The 20303-nt window shown below is 34.7% G+C and overlaps 1 protein-coding gene across 3 annotated transcripts in view; it reads right to left on the bottom strand.

Moving 5' to 3' along the window:
* Positions 1–19172, bottom strand: part of AMK2 (adenosine monophosphate kinase) — a 57413-nt gene extending 38241 nt beyond the window's left edge. For 2 of the 3 annotated variants that reach the window (XM_089821470.1, XM_089821469.1), the window contains exons 1-5: positions 18754–19124; positions 18476–18559; positions 11071–11199; positions 10851–10985; positions 6156–6302 (exon numbers count right to left, since the gene is read on the bottom strand). In XM_089821470.1, coding sequence (XP_089677596.1) covers positions 6156–6302; positions 10851–10985; positions 11071–11199; positions 18476–18559; positions 18754–18993 — 735 coding nt within the window. In that variant the 5' untranslated portion in view covers positions 18994–19124. Of the gene's footprint in view, positions 1–6155; positions 6303–10850; positions 10986–11070; positions 11200–18475; positions 18560–18753 lie in introns of all 3 variants that reach the window. The other variant, XM_089821468.1, reaches the window with a different exon arrangement.
* Between the last annotated feature and the right edge of the window lie 1131 nt (positions 19173–20303).

Genomic DNA, 20303 nt, shown 5'->3' on the forward strand with positions numbered 1-20303 from the left:
AGTTCTCTACTGTTCAATACATTATCTTAGAGATCGTCATCTTTCATAATGTATTTTATACAAGTGTTCATTATCTCAGAGATAGTCACCTCTTTAGATAATGAATACAAATGGTGAAGCCCATAACAGTCAATAGCCTGACAATAATAATTCTAACTCAAATTTATTTCATTAATAATTAAAGAATACAAATGTATTATGATTCAACCATACCAAGTCTTTTCCTGAAGTGATCTATCTTCACTCGAGAGAGAGAGGTTTGGTAAGAATATCTATTGTATGATTTGCAGTGCAAATGTATTCTAATTTTATAGTATTTCTGTCTACCATATCTCTTACATAATGGTAAGGAATTTCAATATGTTTGGACCTATCATGAAAAACTAGATTCATAGAAAGCTTGATGGAACTCTGATTATCACAATGCATAATAGTAGGATTCATGGGTTGACCAAATAATCCCACAAGTAACTTTCTAAGCCAAATTGCTTCTCAAGAGGCCATAGTTGCGGTAATATATTTAGCTTCTGTGGAACTCTGTGCTATTGATGCCTTCTTTCTGCATATCCAAGCTATCATCGTTGAGTCTAAACTGAAATAGCATCCTGAAGTGCTTTTCCTATTAGTAACACTTCCAACCCAATCTGAGTCTGTGTATCCATGCAAGTCCAAGTCAACTTTCTCATACTTGAGCCGAAGGTTAAGAGTGCCTTGTATGTATCTCATAATGTGTTTGACTCCAACTAGGTGAATCTCCCTTGGATAACATATAAACTGACTTAAGGCATTAACAACATAGAAAATATCAGGTCTTGTATTTACTAGGTACATAAGAGACCCAATCATTTGTCTGTAAAGAGTAGAATCTATGGAGGGTGATTCTGCAACTACTTCCTTAAGTTTGTGTAGATTAGTCTTCATTGGAGAAGTCATAGGTCTGTAGTTCCACATTCCAAATTCTCTTCAAGATGTCTAATGTATACTTTCCTTGATTAAGTATGATGCTGTCAGAATTCTACCATACTTCTAGCCCTAGGAAGTAATGAAGGAGTCCTAAATCTTTCATTTCAAATTCTCTTATTAGATCTTTCTTGCATTGATCTATAAGATGATCATCACCTGCTATTAGTAAATCATAAACATATAGTATCAAAATTATCATATCATTTTTATCCTTTTTGTAATAGAGATTTGGATCAGCTTCATTCTTGGAGAATCCTAAACTGGAGAGATACTTATCAATTCTTTCATACCATGCCCTTGGAGCTCGTTTAAGCCCATAGAGAGCTTTTTTGAGCCTGCAAACAAAGACTTTAGGGTTATGAGTTTCAATTCCTTCAAGTTGTTCCAAATATACCTCTTCTGTATCTTTCCATTCAGAAATGTTGTTTTCACATCCATCTGATGTACTTTCCATCCCTTCAATGTTGCAATAGCTAGGACTGCTCTTGCAGAGATGTATCTGGCAACTGGAGCAAAGATTTCTTCATAATCAATTCCCTCCTTCTGAGAGAATCCTCTGGCTACGAATTTGGCTTTATATTTTTCAATGCTACCGTTAGTAGCATGCTTGATTTTAAATATCCCCTTAGAAGAAACAACAGATTTTCCTTTAGGCCTTAGAACAATTTCCCAAAGATCATTCTTAATAATGGATTGGTATTCTTCCGTCATAGCATCCTTCCAAGCTATATGTTTAATAGCATCTGAAACATTGGTTGGTTCTGATTTAGATAAATCACTCATGTTTGTTGCACAACTAGAAAATCTTTTGGGTCTTTTGCTTTCTCTGAAGGTTCTAGATGGTTCAACGAAGTCTTGTGCTTCCTCTATAGTCTTAATAGCCCAAAGTGGTATTTTCTTAGGATTTTGAGTTTCCTCAAGATTAAGATTTTGAATTTCATCTTCAATTTCTTCAATGTTCTCCCTTTGAAACTCAGATTCATAATTTTCTTCAAAACTAGGTATACGTGCAGGATCTTTAGAACTAAGGGTCTTTTGAATGCTAAATCTTCTTCAAATATTACATCCCTACTAAGTTCAATGTTTTTCTGACCAGGTATGAAAACTCTATTTGCTTTAGATGTTTCATTATACCCAACAAAAATACCTTTCCTCCCGGAGGGTTCTAACTTAGTTCTCTTTTCTTTTGGAACATCTATGTATACTGGGCACCCAAATATCCTAAGATGGCTTATATTTGATTTAACCTTAGAAAAGATTTCTTTAGGAGTTTTATCTCTAAGGTGGGAGTGAGGACTCCTGTTTTGAATATAGACAACAATACATGAGGCTTCTGCCCAAAGATAATATTCTAAATTTTGATCAAATACCATAGCTCTTGTTGCTTGTATAATTGTTCTATTCTTCCTTTCAGCTACCCCATTTTGTTGTGGGTTATAAGGAACAATATACTCCCTCTTAATTCCTGCTTCTTTACAAAAATCTTTAAACAAATTTGAAGTATATTCCCCTCCACTATCAGTCCTAAGAGTTTTAATTTTGTATCCTGATAGGTTTTCAGTTAAGGTTTTGAATTCTTTGAATCTCTTAATGATTTCTTCTGATTCTTTACATTTTAAGAAGTAAATCCATATTTTCCTAGAGAAATCATCTATAAAAAGTATATAGTACCAGAGTCCTCCAAGAGAAGGAACAAGCATAGGTCCACATAAATCTGAGTGGACTAATTCCAAAACATTGTTAGTTTTTCTAGTGCTATCTTGAAATGGACTTTTGGTGTTCTTACCTAGAGCGCATCATTTGCATATGCTTGAATGATCTTTAGTCAACTTTGGTAAACCAGTAACCATCTTTTCCATAGTCGATAAGGCTTTGAAGTTTAGATGTCTTAACCTTCTATGTCACATTTCGTTTGTATTAGCAGCTTCATGAATTAAGGCTTGAATAGGTTCTATGTTTAATTCATACAAGTATCCCTTTCTTTGACCAATTGACCTTGATTTCTTAAATAAAGAGTTCTTAGATCAGGTCATTACTTTACCGTCCATGAATGCAACATTATGTCCATCATCTTCAAGTGTTGTAATAGAGATTAGATTCCTCTTTATTCCTGATACATAGAGTACTCTTTTGAGATGGAGAGAAATATTCGACTTTAGTTTCAAGGTGCAGTTCCCAATTCCTTTGACTAAATGATTGGAATTATCACCTACGGTAACTTCACCATTAACTTCTTTTGATATTAAGTCTAATACTTTTTTGTATCCTGTAATGTGTCGAGATGATCCACTATCAATTACCCATACTTTGCTTGATACTTCATTTGATAGTGCAGAATACAATACATGTTTCCCAGGATCATAGGTTTCTTCATTCCTAGTAACGTTTGTATAGTTTACTTGGTGCTTTGTATTCTTAGGGCAATTAGATCTATAGTGTCCAAATTTTTCACATTTGAAGCTTTTTTATTTTGAAAAATCTCTTTTAGATTTGTCATTTCTTTGATTACCCTTCTTCTTCTTGAAGTGCTTCTTCTTACCTTTATAGGAATTTTTGATGAGAACATGAAGTTCTTCATCTTCAGTTTTCATTTTTCCTCCTTTCTTAAGTTTCCTAGATTCTTCTTGAAGGCAATCTCCTTTAAGTCTATTGAAGTCTGGAAGATTGTCTCTAGCACTTACTCCTTGTGAGAATGTTTCCCATGAATCCGGTAACCCATCTATAGCCATAAGTGTTAGCTCTTTGTCGTCAATTATGGTCCCTATACTTGCAAGTTCATCTCTTAGACTAGCCACTCTTAGGAAGTATGAATTCATAGATTCTCCCTTCTTTATTTGTATATGATTTAGTTGCCTTTTTAGTGCAAGGGTTCTAGTTGCATTGTTAACCTCATATGCATTTAATAATGCATTCATCATATAAAATGTTGTTCGATGTTTCATTAGCATAGGTACTATTTCATTTTAAACTCCATCTAATATGGTTTGCATGGCTTTCTTGTTTCCTTTACTCCAGATAGTTTTATGAGGATCAGCATCAGGTTGCTTGGATTCTTTATCAACAAATTGTTTCACATCATTGTCTTCAAGAATCATCATAATTCTGAACTTCCAAGCAACAAAGGAATAAGGTCAAGAAGGAATGTCCTAAACTCTCAGCAACAGCAATGGAGCAGGCTAATTTCCCTGACATGGAATCATTTGAGACAATTAAGACCAAATTACATTCTTGGAGCAAGATATCTTCCATAATTGGTACCATGTGAGAAGGGTATGCTTCTGTGTTAGAAGGAGCAACTAGAGGATCTACTTCAGTTGACATCCGAGGATTTTGGTCATATTGGTTTAGAGGGAGTGGACCATGTTGAGATAGTTTCTCTAGTGATCGGGTATACTTCCATTTGGACCATAACTTATCTAGTTCTATCATGAGATGGAAGTTGCATAAGTGAGATATGATGATCGATTTCCTCTTTGATAAATTGTAGCAAGGACCATGATTCATGGGATGGAGTCCCATGTATGTAAGTTGGAAGAACCTTATGTTGAGACCTAGGTTGTGATATTCCTAGATAGATGGATGCAATGCCTTAGATCCTAGGTTGGACAATGATCTAAGGCATTGCCCATGGTTAAATGAGAACATCAAACAACATTGATTACACCAAGGTTGGAATTCTCTTCTATTCTAGGGTCTAGGGTTTCTAAGGCGAATGGTGTTCTTGCAAATATACTAGAGCTTTTTACACTTTTGTGGAAAAAACATGTGATCTCAGCACAGCACCGAGGGTTTGATAATTTTTCACAAAACCATGGAGTTGTTTTGCAGCAGCTTCTTTCAACAATTTTTGGCAAAATCATGGGTTTCAAAGTTTTTCCCTAATTTTTTATCAACAAAAATCATTTTTTTATAAGTTGATTACAGTTTTTGTGTATAATGGGAGGGTTGGCTTGGTCACCCAACTACTCAATTTGTTTTTGTTCTTGGCCATGTGAGGAAGTTCTGTAAAAAGTGGCTGGCTGATCAACCATGGAGGGTCTCAGTAGCAAGCTCATGTCATGGAGCATTTTGAAGAGGAGTCAGCCTTCTATGCATTTATGTCTCAAGCACTTGCAAATTATGTTAAGTCTCTTCAATGTTGTTAGTAGAATGACCATTAAGGGAGTAACCACTAAGGAAGTTTTAAAGTAATATTGTTAATAGTTATATTTAGTATAATGGGCATGTCTATAACTTTCTTTTAATTCAGTCACATAATTTTTAGCGACTTTATGCTCTTTAAGTTATTTAATTAGATTAATTAACTTTCTATTTTGTCTTTGGTTCTTGATCGTTTCCATTCTGTAAAGATCATCTTGTAATTATTTATTTAAGAAGTATTCATTTCCTTTGTTTACTATTGAATATCTCAATCAATTATCATTTAAATTTCAAAGCACTACACACTATTATGCTTTCACCCATGATCACACATTTGTGACTATAACTACCAATCTAATATTTTAATTGATTTACTATATTCAACATGAAATTATTGACATTTAATGAAATGGGTAAATAAGAACTAGTGGGGTATCATTTTGCCCTAATTTTTTTGTGTTAGTACTTGACCTCAAGAATTCCAGTAGTAACACTTTTGATGAAACCCTAGACATTTATATGGAAAAAGTTAGTAGTAGCAAGTTAGTTGGAGTCCCAAACAGTTAAGCTACATTAACCTAGCAAGACAACTAGTAGACCACATCAAGACATGCATGTTTATGGATGGATTTATTTAGTTTTATCCTAACAAGCCCCACTGAACTTGTTAAAATTAACATTGAAATATCTATATTATCGACAGATGCTGATAGAAGTTAATTTGACACTGACCATACAATGACATACATTTTCAACTCAGTCTTCTAATTTCCTATGCTGCAATCCAATGCCTTCAGAAGGTTAAACAATATATAGAGACTATTTAGAAACATACCAACTACAACAAATAGTTCAGATCCATTCAGCATAATGCATAGCAAATAGAATGCCTCTTATTAATTTGACTGATGTGAACTTGAAGTCACAAGAACTACTTAAACAGTTGTCAGTACAGAATAGTTTAAAATTAGCAAAGATCATACATAAAATATCTTTTTTCCAATGAAAATAATACTATCAAAGTCCTAGAGGAATAATATTAGAAAGCACACCTTCTCCTCTGTATCATCAAAACGTTGAGTCAACCTTCCTGCAATTTCATCTGTTTCTGGTGGAGAATACTTGAGATGGTAAATTTTTCCTGTAATGGGATCAAGCCTCCTTCCCACAACTCTATCAACAAGGATTTCTTCAGGGACCTGTACAAAAAGCATTGGGTATGATGTCCTTTGGTTTTGAAACAATCAGATGTTATTCTTTAAAAGAATTAAAGGCATTTGAATGATTCCCTTTCTTGAAACCTAATTTCTTAAAAAAAAAGATCAGAAATTAAACTTATTCAATCCACACAAACAGTACAGAAAACAGACAAAAAAATTGAGCCAAAATTGATCTGTTTATAGCAAAATTAATAGGGTAACTGCAAAATTCCAGAAGCCTGTATTTAGAAATATATGTTACGAAACATCCCTCAAAATCATAGGAGACTGACAGAAAAGATCCAAAAGTATTGAAAGACCTTAATGCTTCATGAAACACATAATACAAGGTGATCAAAGAAGGAAGAACCTTTGCAATAACATGCCATGTTCGCTTCACGTGACAACAGTGTTATAATATGTCACTCTAATATGTAGTGAGTCACTCTTTCATGAGAGGATTCATACAGATGACTGAAACGGTTAGGCAGATACTTAATCCGTAATATATTGCAAGCCTAACATCTTTGCAACAGACATTTTCATTGTGAAGTGACTCAAATAAAAATTCAGTCAAAATCAAATTCGACAAAAGAATCCAAATAAGGAAAGCTTCTCTGCAAAAAATACACAGAGTTGAATCCAAAAGAACTTTCATTGTAACTTCAATCAGTCTGACAGGGACTAATTTATCCTCACATTATTGAAATTTTACCATATCAAAAGTAGTATGCTCATCATATCTTTGTGGTAGTACATATTTTGAGTTTTTTACTGTTGTTAGTTTCCTTTGAGTTAAATTTGTCTAGACCTCTCAAGTTCTCAACAAATTTTAATTTCTAACTCCTTAGAAATGTTCTCCTACATTCTCTTCCTGTTATTCCAAAGCTATGTCAAGTGGAGTTGAAGGCAAATGACCCAAATATGCTTCAAAAGGTGACTAATTTGTTGAGAATGACCTGCCCTATAATAAAAAACACTCCAAGATTGAGGATGCTAATTCTTGTATCCTCTTATGAGTTGCATCGAGTTCATGTTTATCACCTGTACATGGTCATTTATCTGTGTGTGACAGGCAACACTCTTCTTGAGCCTTGTATCCTTGTGGACCAAAATTTTCCAACAAATTTGATGTCTCTACTTCAAACAATAGATTCAGAAAGCCCAAAGTACACCTATGCATTAGTAAAGAACACCTCTCAGCATCTTCTTTGCTTGATAATCTTTCTTGCAAAGAGCTAGCATTCACATTTTGCTAAAATCTAACTACTGCCACAAACAAATAATCCTACATTATCCTGAGATGCGTACCTGGGTTATCCTTCAGCCTCTCCATCCTAGGACATCCTGGGAACAGATGTCTAGGAGAATTCGACATTAATTATAGAGGCATTTTGACTGACTCTCAGAATAAAGATTTGGAATAAGAAATCTGCTAATCCTTATATTTTAAGATTCTATAATGTATAAGTACACGCCTTATCCATGTTTTCATATGAATATTCCAAATCTCACTACATATTTTGTTTTTCCCTATTTTTATATAGCTGTTCCCTTTGTCATGCACTAACTATCCCTTTTACAGATTAGCGGGATTCATGATCATACAGTTTACAATACAACCCTGGAACATTACCAGGTAAACATTCTATAATTATAACTCTCCTTTATCATAGAAACTAAGAAAAACCTCAAATTGGCGAAGATGTTGAGAAATTTAGCCTCATACTGAATTGAAGCAAATTCCATATGTAATATATGTTAATATATATATGTGTGTGTTGATGGATTTATGTTGATATCCGTATATATGCCATTCTAGGAATATCGCATGCTTGAGAGCATATTATGTTCCATAACAAATCCTCCCTAGCTAAGAGGGGGTGTTAAGATTATAGCTTCAGTTGGATTGTTTAATCTTAAGATACAATGTTGATATTATATATATATATATAAACTAGTAATGATTAATCAGAGAGACATGTCTCCCTCTTATATTTATAAGAGATTGGGATCTGCATTTGGAAAATACCTATAACAATGGCAGTGTGATTACATTTGTAAAAACCGATCCATGTTACTCAATGCAAGACAAGTTGAATTTCCAACAAATTGACTTTCAAATGAGCATGAATTAGAAGTAACAAATTAGATCTTCTTGAGATGACAACCTTATAAGCTAAAGTTGCTCAAAATTATAGGAGGGGAGATACTTGGACCAAGTAACCATGGGTCTTAGAAGGATCTAGCAGATAGGTTATATATTTTGTTAAGATACTACTAAGGTTGCTAGTGCATAACACCATTTCATGTCTCAGGTTTGCAGAATGTAGTGGGACAAAAAGGTTGAAAATTTCAAGATCCTTGCATTCCCTAGATGATAGAGGTTTTATTCTGATTCCAGACAGATATGAGAAGGAATTGAGATCAAAGGAGCTACCAAAATATCTCATTCAGTCAAAGGCTTTGTCATTGGACAATACCATGTGGGAAGGCCCGAAATATTGGAGAAACTGGCACTACAATTGCTTTAGGGAAAAGAAATGTGAAGAGGGAGAATTTTTACAATGCTGGAAGATAAACCACTTTAGCATTAGTTAATGATTCCTTTAGTGGTTGTCAGGAAGTCTGATGATTATTTATTGTTTATGCTGGGTTAATTAAATTTATGTTTATGTCAGTCAATTGTATGTTGTCATACAAGTTTTCCAAAAGCCAATTATACCACATTCAAAAGACAAAATAGGTAAAGTAGAATATTAGCTACAGAAAATAATTAGGTAGGACAGAATTGATTTATATTTCCAGGTGGACACTGGCCAAGTCCTGTGACCATACTGTGCTTTGGCAACCTTTTTCCTGGGTCAATGCCCACAACATTCTCAAATATTCTTCTCTTTTAGTTACCTGACTGACATTTCAATGATGCGACATCTATGTTTTTCAAAAAACTTCTAAGCAATTAAAACTTTCATAAGGTTTCTATTTTTTCCAGTTTAAGAATAAATAGGATGAAAATATACAAGCATTCAGAAGTCAGATATTCTGTCTTCAGTTCAAATTCACATGTTTTAATAACCAGAATTTACAGTCAACATCAGATATAGCACATCTATGGTTGGTCTCATAGAAGTGGTTTTTAATGTGCCAGGGATGTCCCCATGTGTGTGTACATTTACATACAGTAAAATACCCCTACTTGAGCACTGGCTGTTTTAGTCATGTTTTGAGGTGAATCTGCCAATTTTAATTAAAATTTTGGACTTCGTATCTCCAAAGACCTGCTTTTATGCCTTTTGGAATCCATTTCCTGGGCCCATCATCAACTTCTATTTGGGTGATCGAATAGCTACCATTAAGACTATCCCACATTAATTCTTGGATGGCTGCAATTTTTGTTGGAACATTAAGCTTTATCTATAAACTATAGTAGTTCAGTCCATGGTTGAAAAACTCACCAAAAACTCTTTTGACTCACAAGTACTCCCAAGATAAAATGTTAGGAAAAACTCGCCAACAAGTTTTTGAAAAAATCATGATGATTTTTTCCTATGAAACTTGCAAGTAAATGCAAAAACATCGCAAGTTTTGAATTAAAATCTTGTCCAAATTCATGTAATTTATTTTTGTCTGCTGTCCCTTGATCCCATTGGGGCATTGCCCCCAAATCCCCATGAGGAACACTACTTCTCAACCTCACTGGATCTCCACTCCCAATGGCTATTGCAATCTGTCAAAAAAAATTCTTTACATTGAGGGGTTGAGGGGAAAATAGGAAATCTTGAGTATGCCTACTTAAACCTTATTATTGCAGAACATGCCAAAAATCTCTTCAAATGAGGTAACTTCTACATTGGCATGGCTAATGGAAGTAACATTATAATTCATTTACAGTTCAATTTGTTTTTTGGTCAATAGTATGTATTAAATTCTAATTTTGATCTATATATCATGGAAAAAGGTAATATGCTAATCAAATTTATTATTACGAGTGTTTTTGAAGAATATATTTTTAACATTTGTGTATATAAAATGTTCAATAAAATTGCCAAGTTTTTGCCAAATCCAGAGTTTTGAATTTTTTGTGTCTGCCAAGCATTGTTGAGTCCGAATTTTCCAACTATGGTTCACTGAATCCCTCTATTTGCAGAGTTTCAGCACAATTTTAGTATTCACACAAACACAATCCCAGATCCTACATCAGCACCAGGTTTATTCTGATGGACTCATCGCAAGCAAAAAAAGGAATATGTTTCGCAGTCTTATCTAGGCCCAGCAGTTCAAATTACCAGAGACTGCATAGAGTTAGTAGAGAGATTACTATTGAATCAAAACAATATAATATTTAGATGCCACAATCTCATGGAATTACCTCAAAAATAATAAAATTTCAGAAGAGCTGTCTTGTGTTTCATCTGTGTATAAAGTTGCACAAAGGAGATCAATATCTCCAAAAGAATTATTGTCATATTAAAATGCAATCTATCTATACTAAAACTCATGCTGAATGCAAAGGGAGATTTTGAGTGTCTTTAGGAAATCAATTACATCTAATAGAACAAAGAGATGTGGCTTGATCCCAAAATTCTCAAGGGCTGCTGCTTGTGACAAGCTTCGGGGGTATCCATCTAACAGCCAGCCCTTCTCTTCTGCATCTTTCTGTGCCAATCGTTCCTTCACCATCTGTATCCGCATAGAATGAAGGAGAGCATTAATATCAAATTAAAAAAGAATAAGATTAATGCAAAAAAGATATAAGTAGATCTACCGTGCAAACAATTTCATCAGGAACTAAAGATCCTTTTTCCATGTACTCCTTGGCTCTTTTACCATTCTCTGTCCCTGCTGCAACTTCTGCTCTGAGCAAGTCTCCAGCAGAAATATGTACTAATCCATACTAGAAAATAATATTAGAAAACATTATTAATACATAAAGGAAATTAATAATAATAAAATACTATCAAGGAGATAACAGGATGGAAAAAATCATAGATAATCTACCCCACCAAATCAAGATAGAATTCACATATCCTGTTCTTCATTGTTTTGATCCTCATGTGCACAATCGGAGCTCAAGTCATTATTGACAGAAAATAGACTATTCAACTATTTGAAATCAATTATGGATTTCCAAACACTAAAGTTTAATACCATGTTTTGCAATATAGCTGACAATATAAATAATGCAAAACCTGAGTAAAACACCAATTGCAATCCATTTGTTAGTATATTCTGTACAAAATAATGCCAATTAAACAGTACCAACATTTACATTGAACGCTTAACAAAATCATTAATCTGAGCAGACTATGTAAGCAAAGTACTTACACACGCCATATCACCCATTTATCTATTAAACATATAAAAAAATTCTTACAAGTTTTTCCTGTTTTAAAGTCTTCTAGATCAGGACTTCAAGACTAGCACAACAGCAAGCTCATCTAATTTATGAAAAAAATCTAATTCTAAATAGTCTTGTTGTGTCATAAATCAAGGCAACCTCAATCCAGTAACAAGCATCAAAATATGAGAGGTGAGCATTGTGAAACTATGGATAATATCTATTTGCTAGTTTGGGTTTGAGTTTGATGATTGTTATTTCCTAGATTTTGAATGGCTGAACCTAGCCATCCTAGAAGTATAACATTGAACACTGCAACAACTCTTGGAGATCCCTCTTCTATGCATCAAAGTACTAGACTTCTTTCCTCTTCGATTAATTTCAGCTACATGGTCAAGTAGTTTAGCGAGACATCCCTAGGGGAATAAGCCATTCACACCCAAAATCATCTTTGTATCTTCCAATGCAAGATAAAAAATCATCTAGCATCTTAAATGCTCCTAAGGTGATGTCGCACTGTCATATCTTCTTAGCACAAGGAATGCTAAGGCCATGTGAAATAACGACATCGAATCCTTCAAATCTTTTTGTACCTAATCCTCTTTTGGATACCAAGTCCTTATTTAGCGAATTACAAATGGCTTCACTATCAAGCAACACTGTGACCTTTTGTACATATAAAACCCAACTAACATTAAATGGATGAAACTTAGGAGCACTTGAAAGTGAAGTGAGGGTTCTTTCTCTTCAACATCTACTTCTAGATCCTTTTCCTAACTCATCATTCGGAAGTAACTCCATGTAATGTACCTATGGAGTGCCAAGGAGTCCATGGCTCTTTACAATAAAAACACAATTTCTTCTTCCTAAGCTCAATTTTGGTGCCTTCTTGGTCGATACTCTTTGGAATGTCTTTTGGATGAGGAAATTCCTGCAAAATGGTTTCTTTTGCAGTGCTAAAGGTGGTTCCATGTACTAAAATTTTCTCTTAGCATAATAACCCTTCTATAATACCCCAAATACCAACTATTTTTTATTAAGTTTTCATTCCTTGTTTTCTCAAGTATTCATCTATTCATCAAATAGGATAGGCATCTAGCCCTCAAAAGGGTACAAAATGGCATCCATCTATCATATAGTATAAGAAACAAAATGCTCTCACCAAAGACTTAAACTGAGGGATGGTTTGTCACCTTGAGCTCCTAGAGACTACATTCCCCTAATGGAAATGCACCAAGGTTGCTACCTTTAGGAGTATATAGAAATAACTTAAATCCCATCTTGGAATTAGGCCTAAAGCCTTGAGGAGTCAAGTGAACCCATCAAAGATTCCTTCTAAGCATAAAAGTATATATTTTATCTTTTGACTTTATATTACAAATTTTTATCCCCGCCTCTCCACTAAAACATATTATCTTAATTTATTTGTCTTTATGAACACATCGCTTTCCAAAAACCCCATCCTTGGTCACCTACATATTAGGGACAACCTCATCCCTAGACTGCCTTCATACACCACTTGCAAACGGGATCAATGCCTATGCAGTTTTGTTTTCTAACTAGGTTTGATATAAATTGCATAGTGAGTACACAACTGTTTCTAGGGCCATTGTCCCAAACAATTCTCTACATTGGAAGCTCGTATATAAATTAGTCCATGGTGATCCCTTTTTTGTTTATGTAATTCCATCTAGGTCCTAGTCCCATGATCACATCACCCTTGACCCATGTATTTTGATAAAGGATCATAATATCCAATCAAAAATTAATTTTAATTAATTGCATACATCCAAGCCCTATTGAGGTTTTCTACTATTTCAGTAGTGGATTTAAAGTTCATTAAGAATTATCCTATTTTTCTATCTTTCGATTAAATCATGCATCTATCTTTCAATTGAGAGCTTGTAAGGAATCAAAGTGTTGCGAATAATTTATAGGGCCTAAAATTGTTACACCCTTGCTATGATTTAGGAATTTCATCTTTTCTTCCACATAGAAAAAATCTGATTTTTGCCCTAATTTTGATTTCCACACTTAGATGTCTGATGTTTGCACATTAGAATTTTTAATTTCGCAGTTCCTCTTCTCAAATGTGAGATAATTCACTTCCTTGGGCTTAATTATGATGCACTTCTCCTTTGACCTAATTCAATCCTTACTCCAAAATGTAGATGAGTTGTCTTAGGTTCTGATTTTCTTATTCTCTACTCAAATTTTCCCTTGCAGCGATCTGCTCTGCTTATGATTTGAATTCAAATTGTTTTGAATAGAGTAGGAGTTATGATTGTGATTTCTCATTCATATATTTCCAATTGGGGGTCACTCCTCCTGAGATTCAAGGCTGTCTCCATTTGGATTTTATGAACTTGCAGTTTTTATTTCAAATCTTTTAATGCCTTTCCTTTGAGCAGAATTTTGACATTTAGGTGGAAATGGTGTCTCAAGATGAGTGCATTTTAGATTTTTAAGCAGAAATTTCCTTGACAATCTAGGCGTAAATTTAGATTTTAGGTGGAAATTGATCACAAAGACCGGGCGGATTTTGCAATTTTATGTGGAAATAAGATTACTTGAGGTCAGGATTCCACATTTTAGGTGGAAATGAAGATTTAGGCTGAGTACAAATTGCACTTTTAGCTGGAAATGACCCTTTTTCAAGGTTAAAATTCCTGATTTTAGCTGGAAATGATCTGTTTATGGGGTGGATTTTAAAAATTCGGGTGGAAATTCACATTGTAACTTCAAAATTTTCAACTTGACATAAAATTCCTTGTTTCATTCTTCAAAATTTTGCATTTCCCTTTCTTAACTTTAGATCAAATCATCAGTTGCCTTACTTTATATTCATCTTTCATCATTTAGAAATTCCAACCTTATTTCCATTACCTTTAAATGTTTTTGGCTTTGAATTTCATCCTTATCTCAATGGTGCAAATTCCACCTTTAGGTGAAAATTAAGCATACCCAAGGTTGGGATTTAACCATTTAGGTGGAAATGGACTGCAAGAGAGTGTAGTTTTAGATTTCAGGCAGAAATTTTTCAAGTTTGTTGAGCTCAAATTCTCATTTTAGGTTGAAATCCACAAGAAAGGTGTGTGCACTTGCGAGTTATAGGTGGAAATCACTTCGACACTTCAAAAAAATTGTTTTGGACTTGGGATTTTTTTTCATTTTCCACCCCTTGGAATTTATATTGCAACAAGGAATCTCATTGCCTTATATCATTTTCTTAAAACTCCTTTTGGAATGCCCCATTTAAGAATTCATTTTCTCTTGGGAATTCAACTTGCCAACAAGAAGTTTTATCTCCCCTAGTCAATGAACTTTCCATTTCATTGTGCATCTCTAGGGTGGGATTTCTAGTTTCAGATAAAAATGAAGTTAAGCAGTCAAGCGTACATTAGAGTTTTAGGCGGAAACCACACACTTTCTCCTCTTTTCACTTGAGATTAACTTGAAAACTTGCATTTCTCACTAATGGCTTTAGGATCCCCTATCTTTACTTAGATTATAAGACTCTTGATTTCCACTTTAGCATTTCCCCTTTACATTTGAATTTAAATTGTGATTTCTACTTTGCATTTTCCAAATTTCATATTCCAAACCTTGGCCTAGAGGCACATTTTCTAAAGAAAATCCTCCTCAAACCTAGAAATTTGATCACAACCTAGGAATTGTAGACATGACAAACCCATTCCTTAAGTAGTTAGAAACTAGAAACACGGAAAAAGTTGCCAACCGAAGGCTACTAAGCTAAACGCTAAGCTAGAAAGCAAAAGAAAAGAGGGGGTCCCCATTTGCAATGGGTAACGTGTATTTACAATGCAATTCAAAACCTTTCTTAGGTTTGGGTAAAAGCTTTTCATCCACCATCTTTCAAGGACACTATCTAGCATGCAAGGAACATGGAGGTATTTACACAACATGCTATATTTCCTAGTTTCCACTGAGAAACTTCTCATAGAGTTTATTACGATTGGACAAGAAACCAAGTTTTACTAGACCAACTGGTGAGTTTTTTAAGTCACTTGGGGGCGCATGTCATGATTCAAGGGATGAGTTGACACAAAAGAGATCTTTCTTTGATTGTCATGACCCTTGGACATTGAGACATAAGTGTAGAAGTCGGGGCAAGGCCCTTTGGATTGAGGTCTTCAAGAAACCTAGTGATGATGAGTTGGACGAGACACAAGGTCTTCACAAGTACCATTAGCAAATGGATGGGAAGACAAATATAGATGAGCATCAAGATGATTTGGTGCAAATAGATGATGCAACTATCATTATAATGCCTTCAAAGCAAGGGGCAATATGCAAGGGACAATGAGTTGTTTTGATTGGTAATGAGGCCACCCACAACTTCACTGATTCGTCCTATGTGAATAAGTGTGGTGTGCAAGTTGAGAAGCATAGTGGCTTCCCAGTGTGGACAATAAGTGGCACAATGTTGTGTTGTATTAATAATCTTCCTTAATTGAGTATGAATTTGGTTAATTACACCCTTATCAATGAATTTTATGTGGTTGACTTTGATGATACCAATATTGTCTTGGCGTTCAGTAGTTTCATTCTATAACTCCATATATCACAAACTTACACTATTGAGTTTCACAACAGATGGTCAAAAGGTGGTATTACGAGGCTTATCTTCATATGCTCCAAGTGTAATTTAAGCCAAGAGGATGGAGAGAGCTTTTTGGCATTCAAAGGCCAAGCATCCATTGTAACATTTCATTTCAAATAGGTCTACTGATATAGGACAGCATGGATATTACGCTGACATACATGCTTGTTGGAAAGGCATAGTGTGTTGTTTTTGGATTTACCACATGGTCTACCACAAGATCCTAGTTTTAAGCATGTTATTGAGCTTATGGATACCAAGCCGGTTGTTGTGGATCCCTATCATCATCCTAAACAATTCAAGGTTCAGATTGAGAAGACTAATCGAGAGTTGCTAGATGTAGGATGTACATGGTCTAGGTTTAGCCCCTTCAATTCTTTTGATGTCTTGATGAGCATAGTACCATAAGATGTTGAATGTGGTTACCGCATTAGTGTTGTGAAAGTTTATAAAGTTTAATTTGGCGTTGAATTGTTTTTAAGGCCTATGGGATAACTAGTTATAACTGATTCACCCCCCAACTCCTCTGCCCCCCTCCCAAGTTATCTAACATGAGGTACATCCTAATAGATCTCATTGTACTCCTACCAATCACTCCTAACAAGGTAAACTCTCATAAAGAATATTTGTAGCTCCTAACATTGCAAACTTATTTACTTGAGTGAAGGGCTTGTGGGTGTCATCCCCATCATGGTTTTCTCCCTCTAGCCAAGGGTTTCCACGTATAAAAATCATTGTGTCATGTGTGATGATAGTGTGGATGTTTGATGTTATTTACTTTTATTGCATTATATCAACTACCTGTTATATGCTTTCGAAGTTGTTAAGGATAATTGTGTTAGTGGTTGAATTGGCAGGCTACTTGTTTGTACTGATTTCTCTAGACATTGCATATTTATATCAAAACATATCATATAAAACACACCCTTCAAAGAGGGAGCAATTAATAAAAGTGTTCAGCTCTCCTTTGGATTGATTGAAGTTGAACCTTGTTGACTGTTCCAAAATGAAGGAATCAATGAATGTTGGGAGTAGCAAATGAATAAGATCTTGATTTACATTCCTAGGGTAAGGCTCCTATTTCAAACATTACAAAAGGTCTAGTTAGTCCTTTTTATAAATAACATAACAAGTCTCCTTTAATACAAAACCATCACGAATAATCTCTTAAATTTGACCACATAACTTTCCACTGTCTCGTCTTCCTTTAATTGGGTTAGCTCTGTACAATGAGTTATTAGTATCAAAAGAACCTTTAAAGCATTTAAAACGTTTGAATAAAATTAAGTATGGAGTCATATCTTTAGGTAGAACAATTCATTTTCATTAAGCAAAGAGCATTTCAAATTAAACTACAACACTCACAGGGACGAATAACCCAACCAAAAAATGCCCTTTATACAGGTAGTTTCTGGGACTTGGAAACTTGGAAAACATCCCCCAAACACCCACCTAGGATGCCACTAGGTCACTTACTATATGGCACATGTCATTACATAATGATTGTAATCTTTAACTTTGTGGCAAATTAGTTTGCCTTTCTTGGGGCACTCAAAAAGACACTATATTACAGACGTTGCCTTGAAGATTGCAGTTCACCTTGAAATTGTGGATGCTAGTAAATTTCAGTCCGTATCAACAAAGCAACTAGGAGGCCCACAACAACAAAAAAATTGAAATGGAACGCTGTTTCTGAATAAGATGCGTGGCTGTGATCAAGTGCAGGCTGTCTTCCATCGATTTTCACACTTGTCCCATTCAGTTTCTTGAGTTGCTATATCTTTAGCCTCGGAGTGGAAAAGTAAAGAATGAACTCTGTTCAATATTCACCGAGAATGTGATATTGGCTAACTGTGCAGTAGCAAAATGAATTGTAAAGTGTTTTCTAGTGCCTGATTTTACCATAACCAGCGCTTCCCATTGAGATTGAGTTTAAAACTGGGCCTCCTGACCTTCTCACTCCACGTCCTCCCAGAACACTCTAAGGAATTTAATTTGGAAAAATCTAAGCGCAAACTCAGTTTGAATGCAAAAAAAGATATGCGCGCTCTAAATCAAAGGTTTAATCGGAAAGAATTTTTGAAAGCCTCATGAGTAATCGCTAAGCACGTTACAGCCTTATGGCAGAAAAAAGCTTTCTGCTCTGTCAATTTAACAAAGGAGGAAAACAAATGCATCCAAGTTGCAGGAAACGAGAGAAATGAATACCTTCTTCACAATGAGCTCACATTGAGTTCCTTTACCAGAGGCAGGTGCCCCGGATATCATGATCTTCGGTGCCTCAGATTTCCCCTGTTAAAGCATCATCAATCAGTTTGAAAAAAAGAAGAAAAAAATAAACCTTGAGTAAATTTTTAAAATGAATCATGGGAACTGTCTTCACAGAAAATGAAATTTACACATCTACACAGAAAAACGCAAAAAATGTGGATGTCTTGAATTAAACACTCCACAAGGGAAATTTAAACTTTAAAAAATATATTTACCGTCGCCATTGAAACCACAAGGGAATGTCGAGTTCCCCTCCTCTTTCTGCAAGAGACCTTAGCTCCTCTGTTAACTTTGGCATTTTCAATTCTTAGAACCTGGTCACGTAGAGATAAATCTCTGCCTGAATTTATCCGTGCTGAATCGACCCCGTGAGAGAATGAACAAAGAGGAGAGGACATTGAAGGAGTCCTCCCATTGGATTGAAAAGAAACTTTGGCTGTTGTCAAGCTCGCCATTGTGGACACTTTTACACTTGTTCAACACTCGGGGATTTCAGGAACGAAATCGGACGTACACTCGGTCGGACATGTGGCTATTGTTCGCAAAACTTTGTGTATATATACGCAATTTTGTTCCTTCCTTGAGTTTCATTAAAGCCAAAATCAAAAGATTCCCTCGAATAAATGGAAAAGCTCGTTTGAGAAAGATGTGAGTAGGACAAGATTCTTAACGTTCGATGGTGAAATATAATTTAGGTTTTCTTCCTATTCTCTTATTGGCTCGTGCATAGGGCACGTTAATGAAATGCTTTAGGTGTTAATTTTTTTCTTTTACTCGTCAAAGATTAAATTTTCCTTTAAAAAATATAATAGTTGATATTTAATATTTATTTTTCATAAGATAAAAATATAATTTTTCTGAATTCTCATTGTATTAAGCAAGTGGAAAAATCATTTTTCTAGATTAAAAATACACAATTTCTTAACATTGTAACTATAATTTTTTTTCCTAAAAGCTACATTCACACAAAATCCTAGAAGTTTCTTATCTTTATTTGCACTTAGACATTTTGAGCGCTTGAAGGACATGAATTTGGATGGTTGTTTCAAAAGTTTTCAGCACGTGCAAGGCATAAAGAGCAACCATCTCGCCTTTAACTTTCAAATTCATTCAGTGATTACAATTGTAGCCATGCCAAATAAACATTTGTTGGATTTGAAACGGCTCTGCTATTAGATAAATTCGACACTTATCTTTTATTTGTTAAATTTGAAACTTCTCTATTACCTGTTTATCAGAAAGGTATATATTGGTATGAATTTTCCATGTTTTATGGTTCATATTGCTTTGTAATAGTATGATCAAGGAGCGTTCTCTTCTCATAAAAAAACTAACAATTTCCCTTCTCATTCATCCTTACCCTTAACTAATATGATTTTGTTTTCAATTATTTATGTTGCACATAGCTCTTTTCTGTAAAAGACATCTACCTTTGTATTCTTACAGAAGGAAAAATGCTCTTATTTCTATTTAAAATATCCATTCACCAATCGTGATAATTAATTAAATTAAAGTATTTAACCTTTGAAAGCCCCTTACTCTCACGACCATTTTTAAAAAGTAGTACAACACTGTCATGGGAAGATAGTGTGCAGATGACTTTATGAAAGGTTATTCCATAGTGTGTCGATAGCTTCTAAAGGGTTATTCAAAACATACCTATCATTTTAGTTGTATCTCCACTTTTATTCCTACAAAGAGGTTATTAACATACCTCACAACACTCTACGGAATGTCTTCATTACCAATAGAAGCCCCTATAAGG

Source organism: Cupressus sempervirens, chromosome 3 (assembly GCF_028749045.1).
Source record: "Cupressus sempervirens isolate cs-2001-9-10 chromosome 3, ASM2874904v1, whole genome shotgun sequence".
NCBI classification, from domain to species: Eukaryota; Viridiplantae; Streptophyta; class Pinopsida; order Cupressales; family Cupressaceae; genus Cupressus; species Cupressus sempervirens.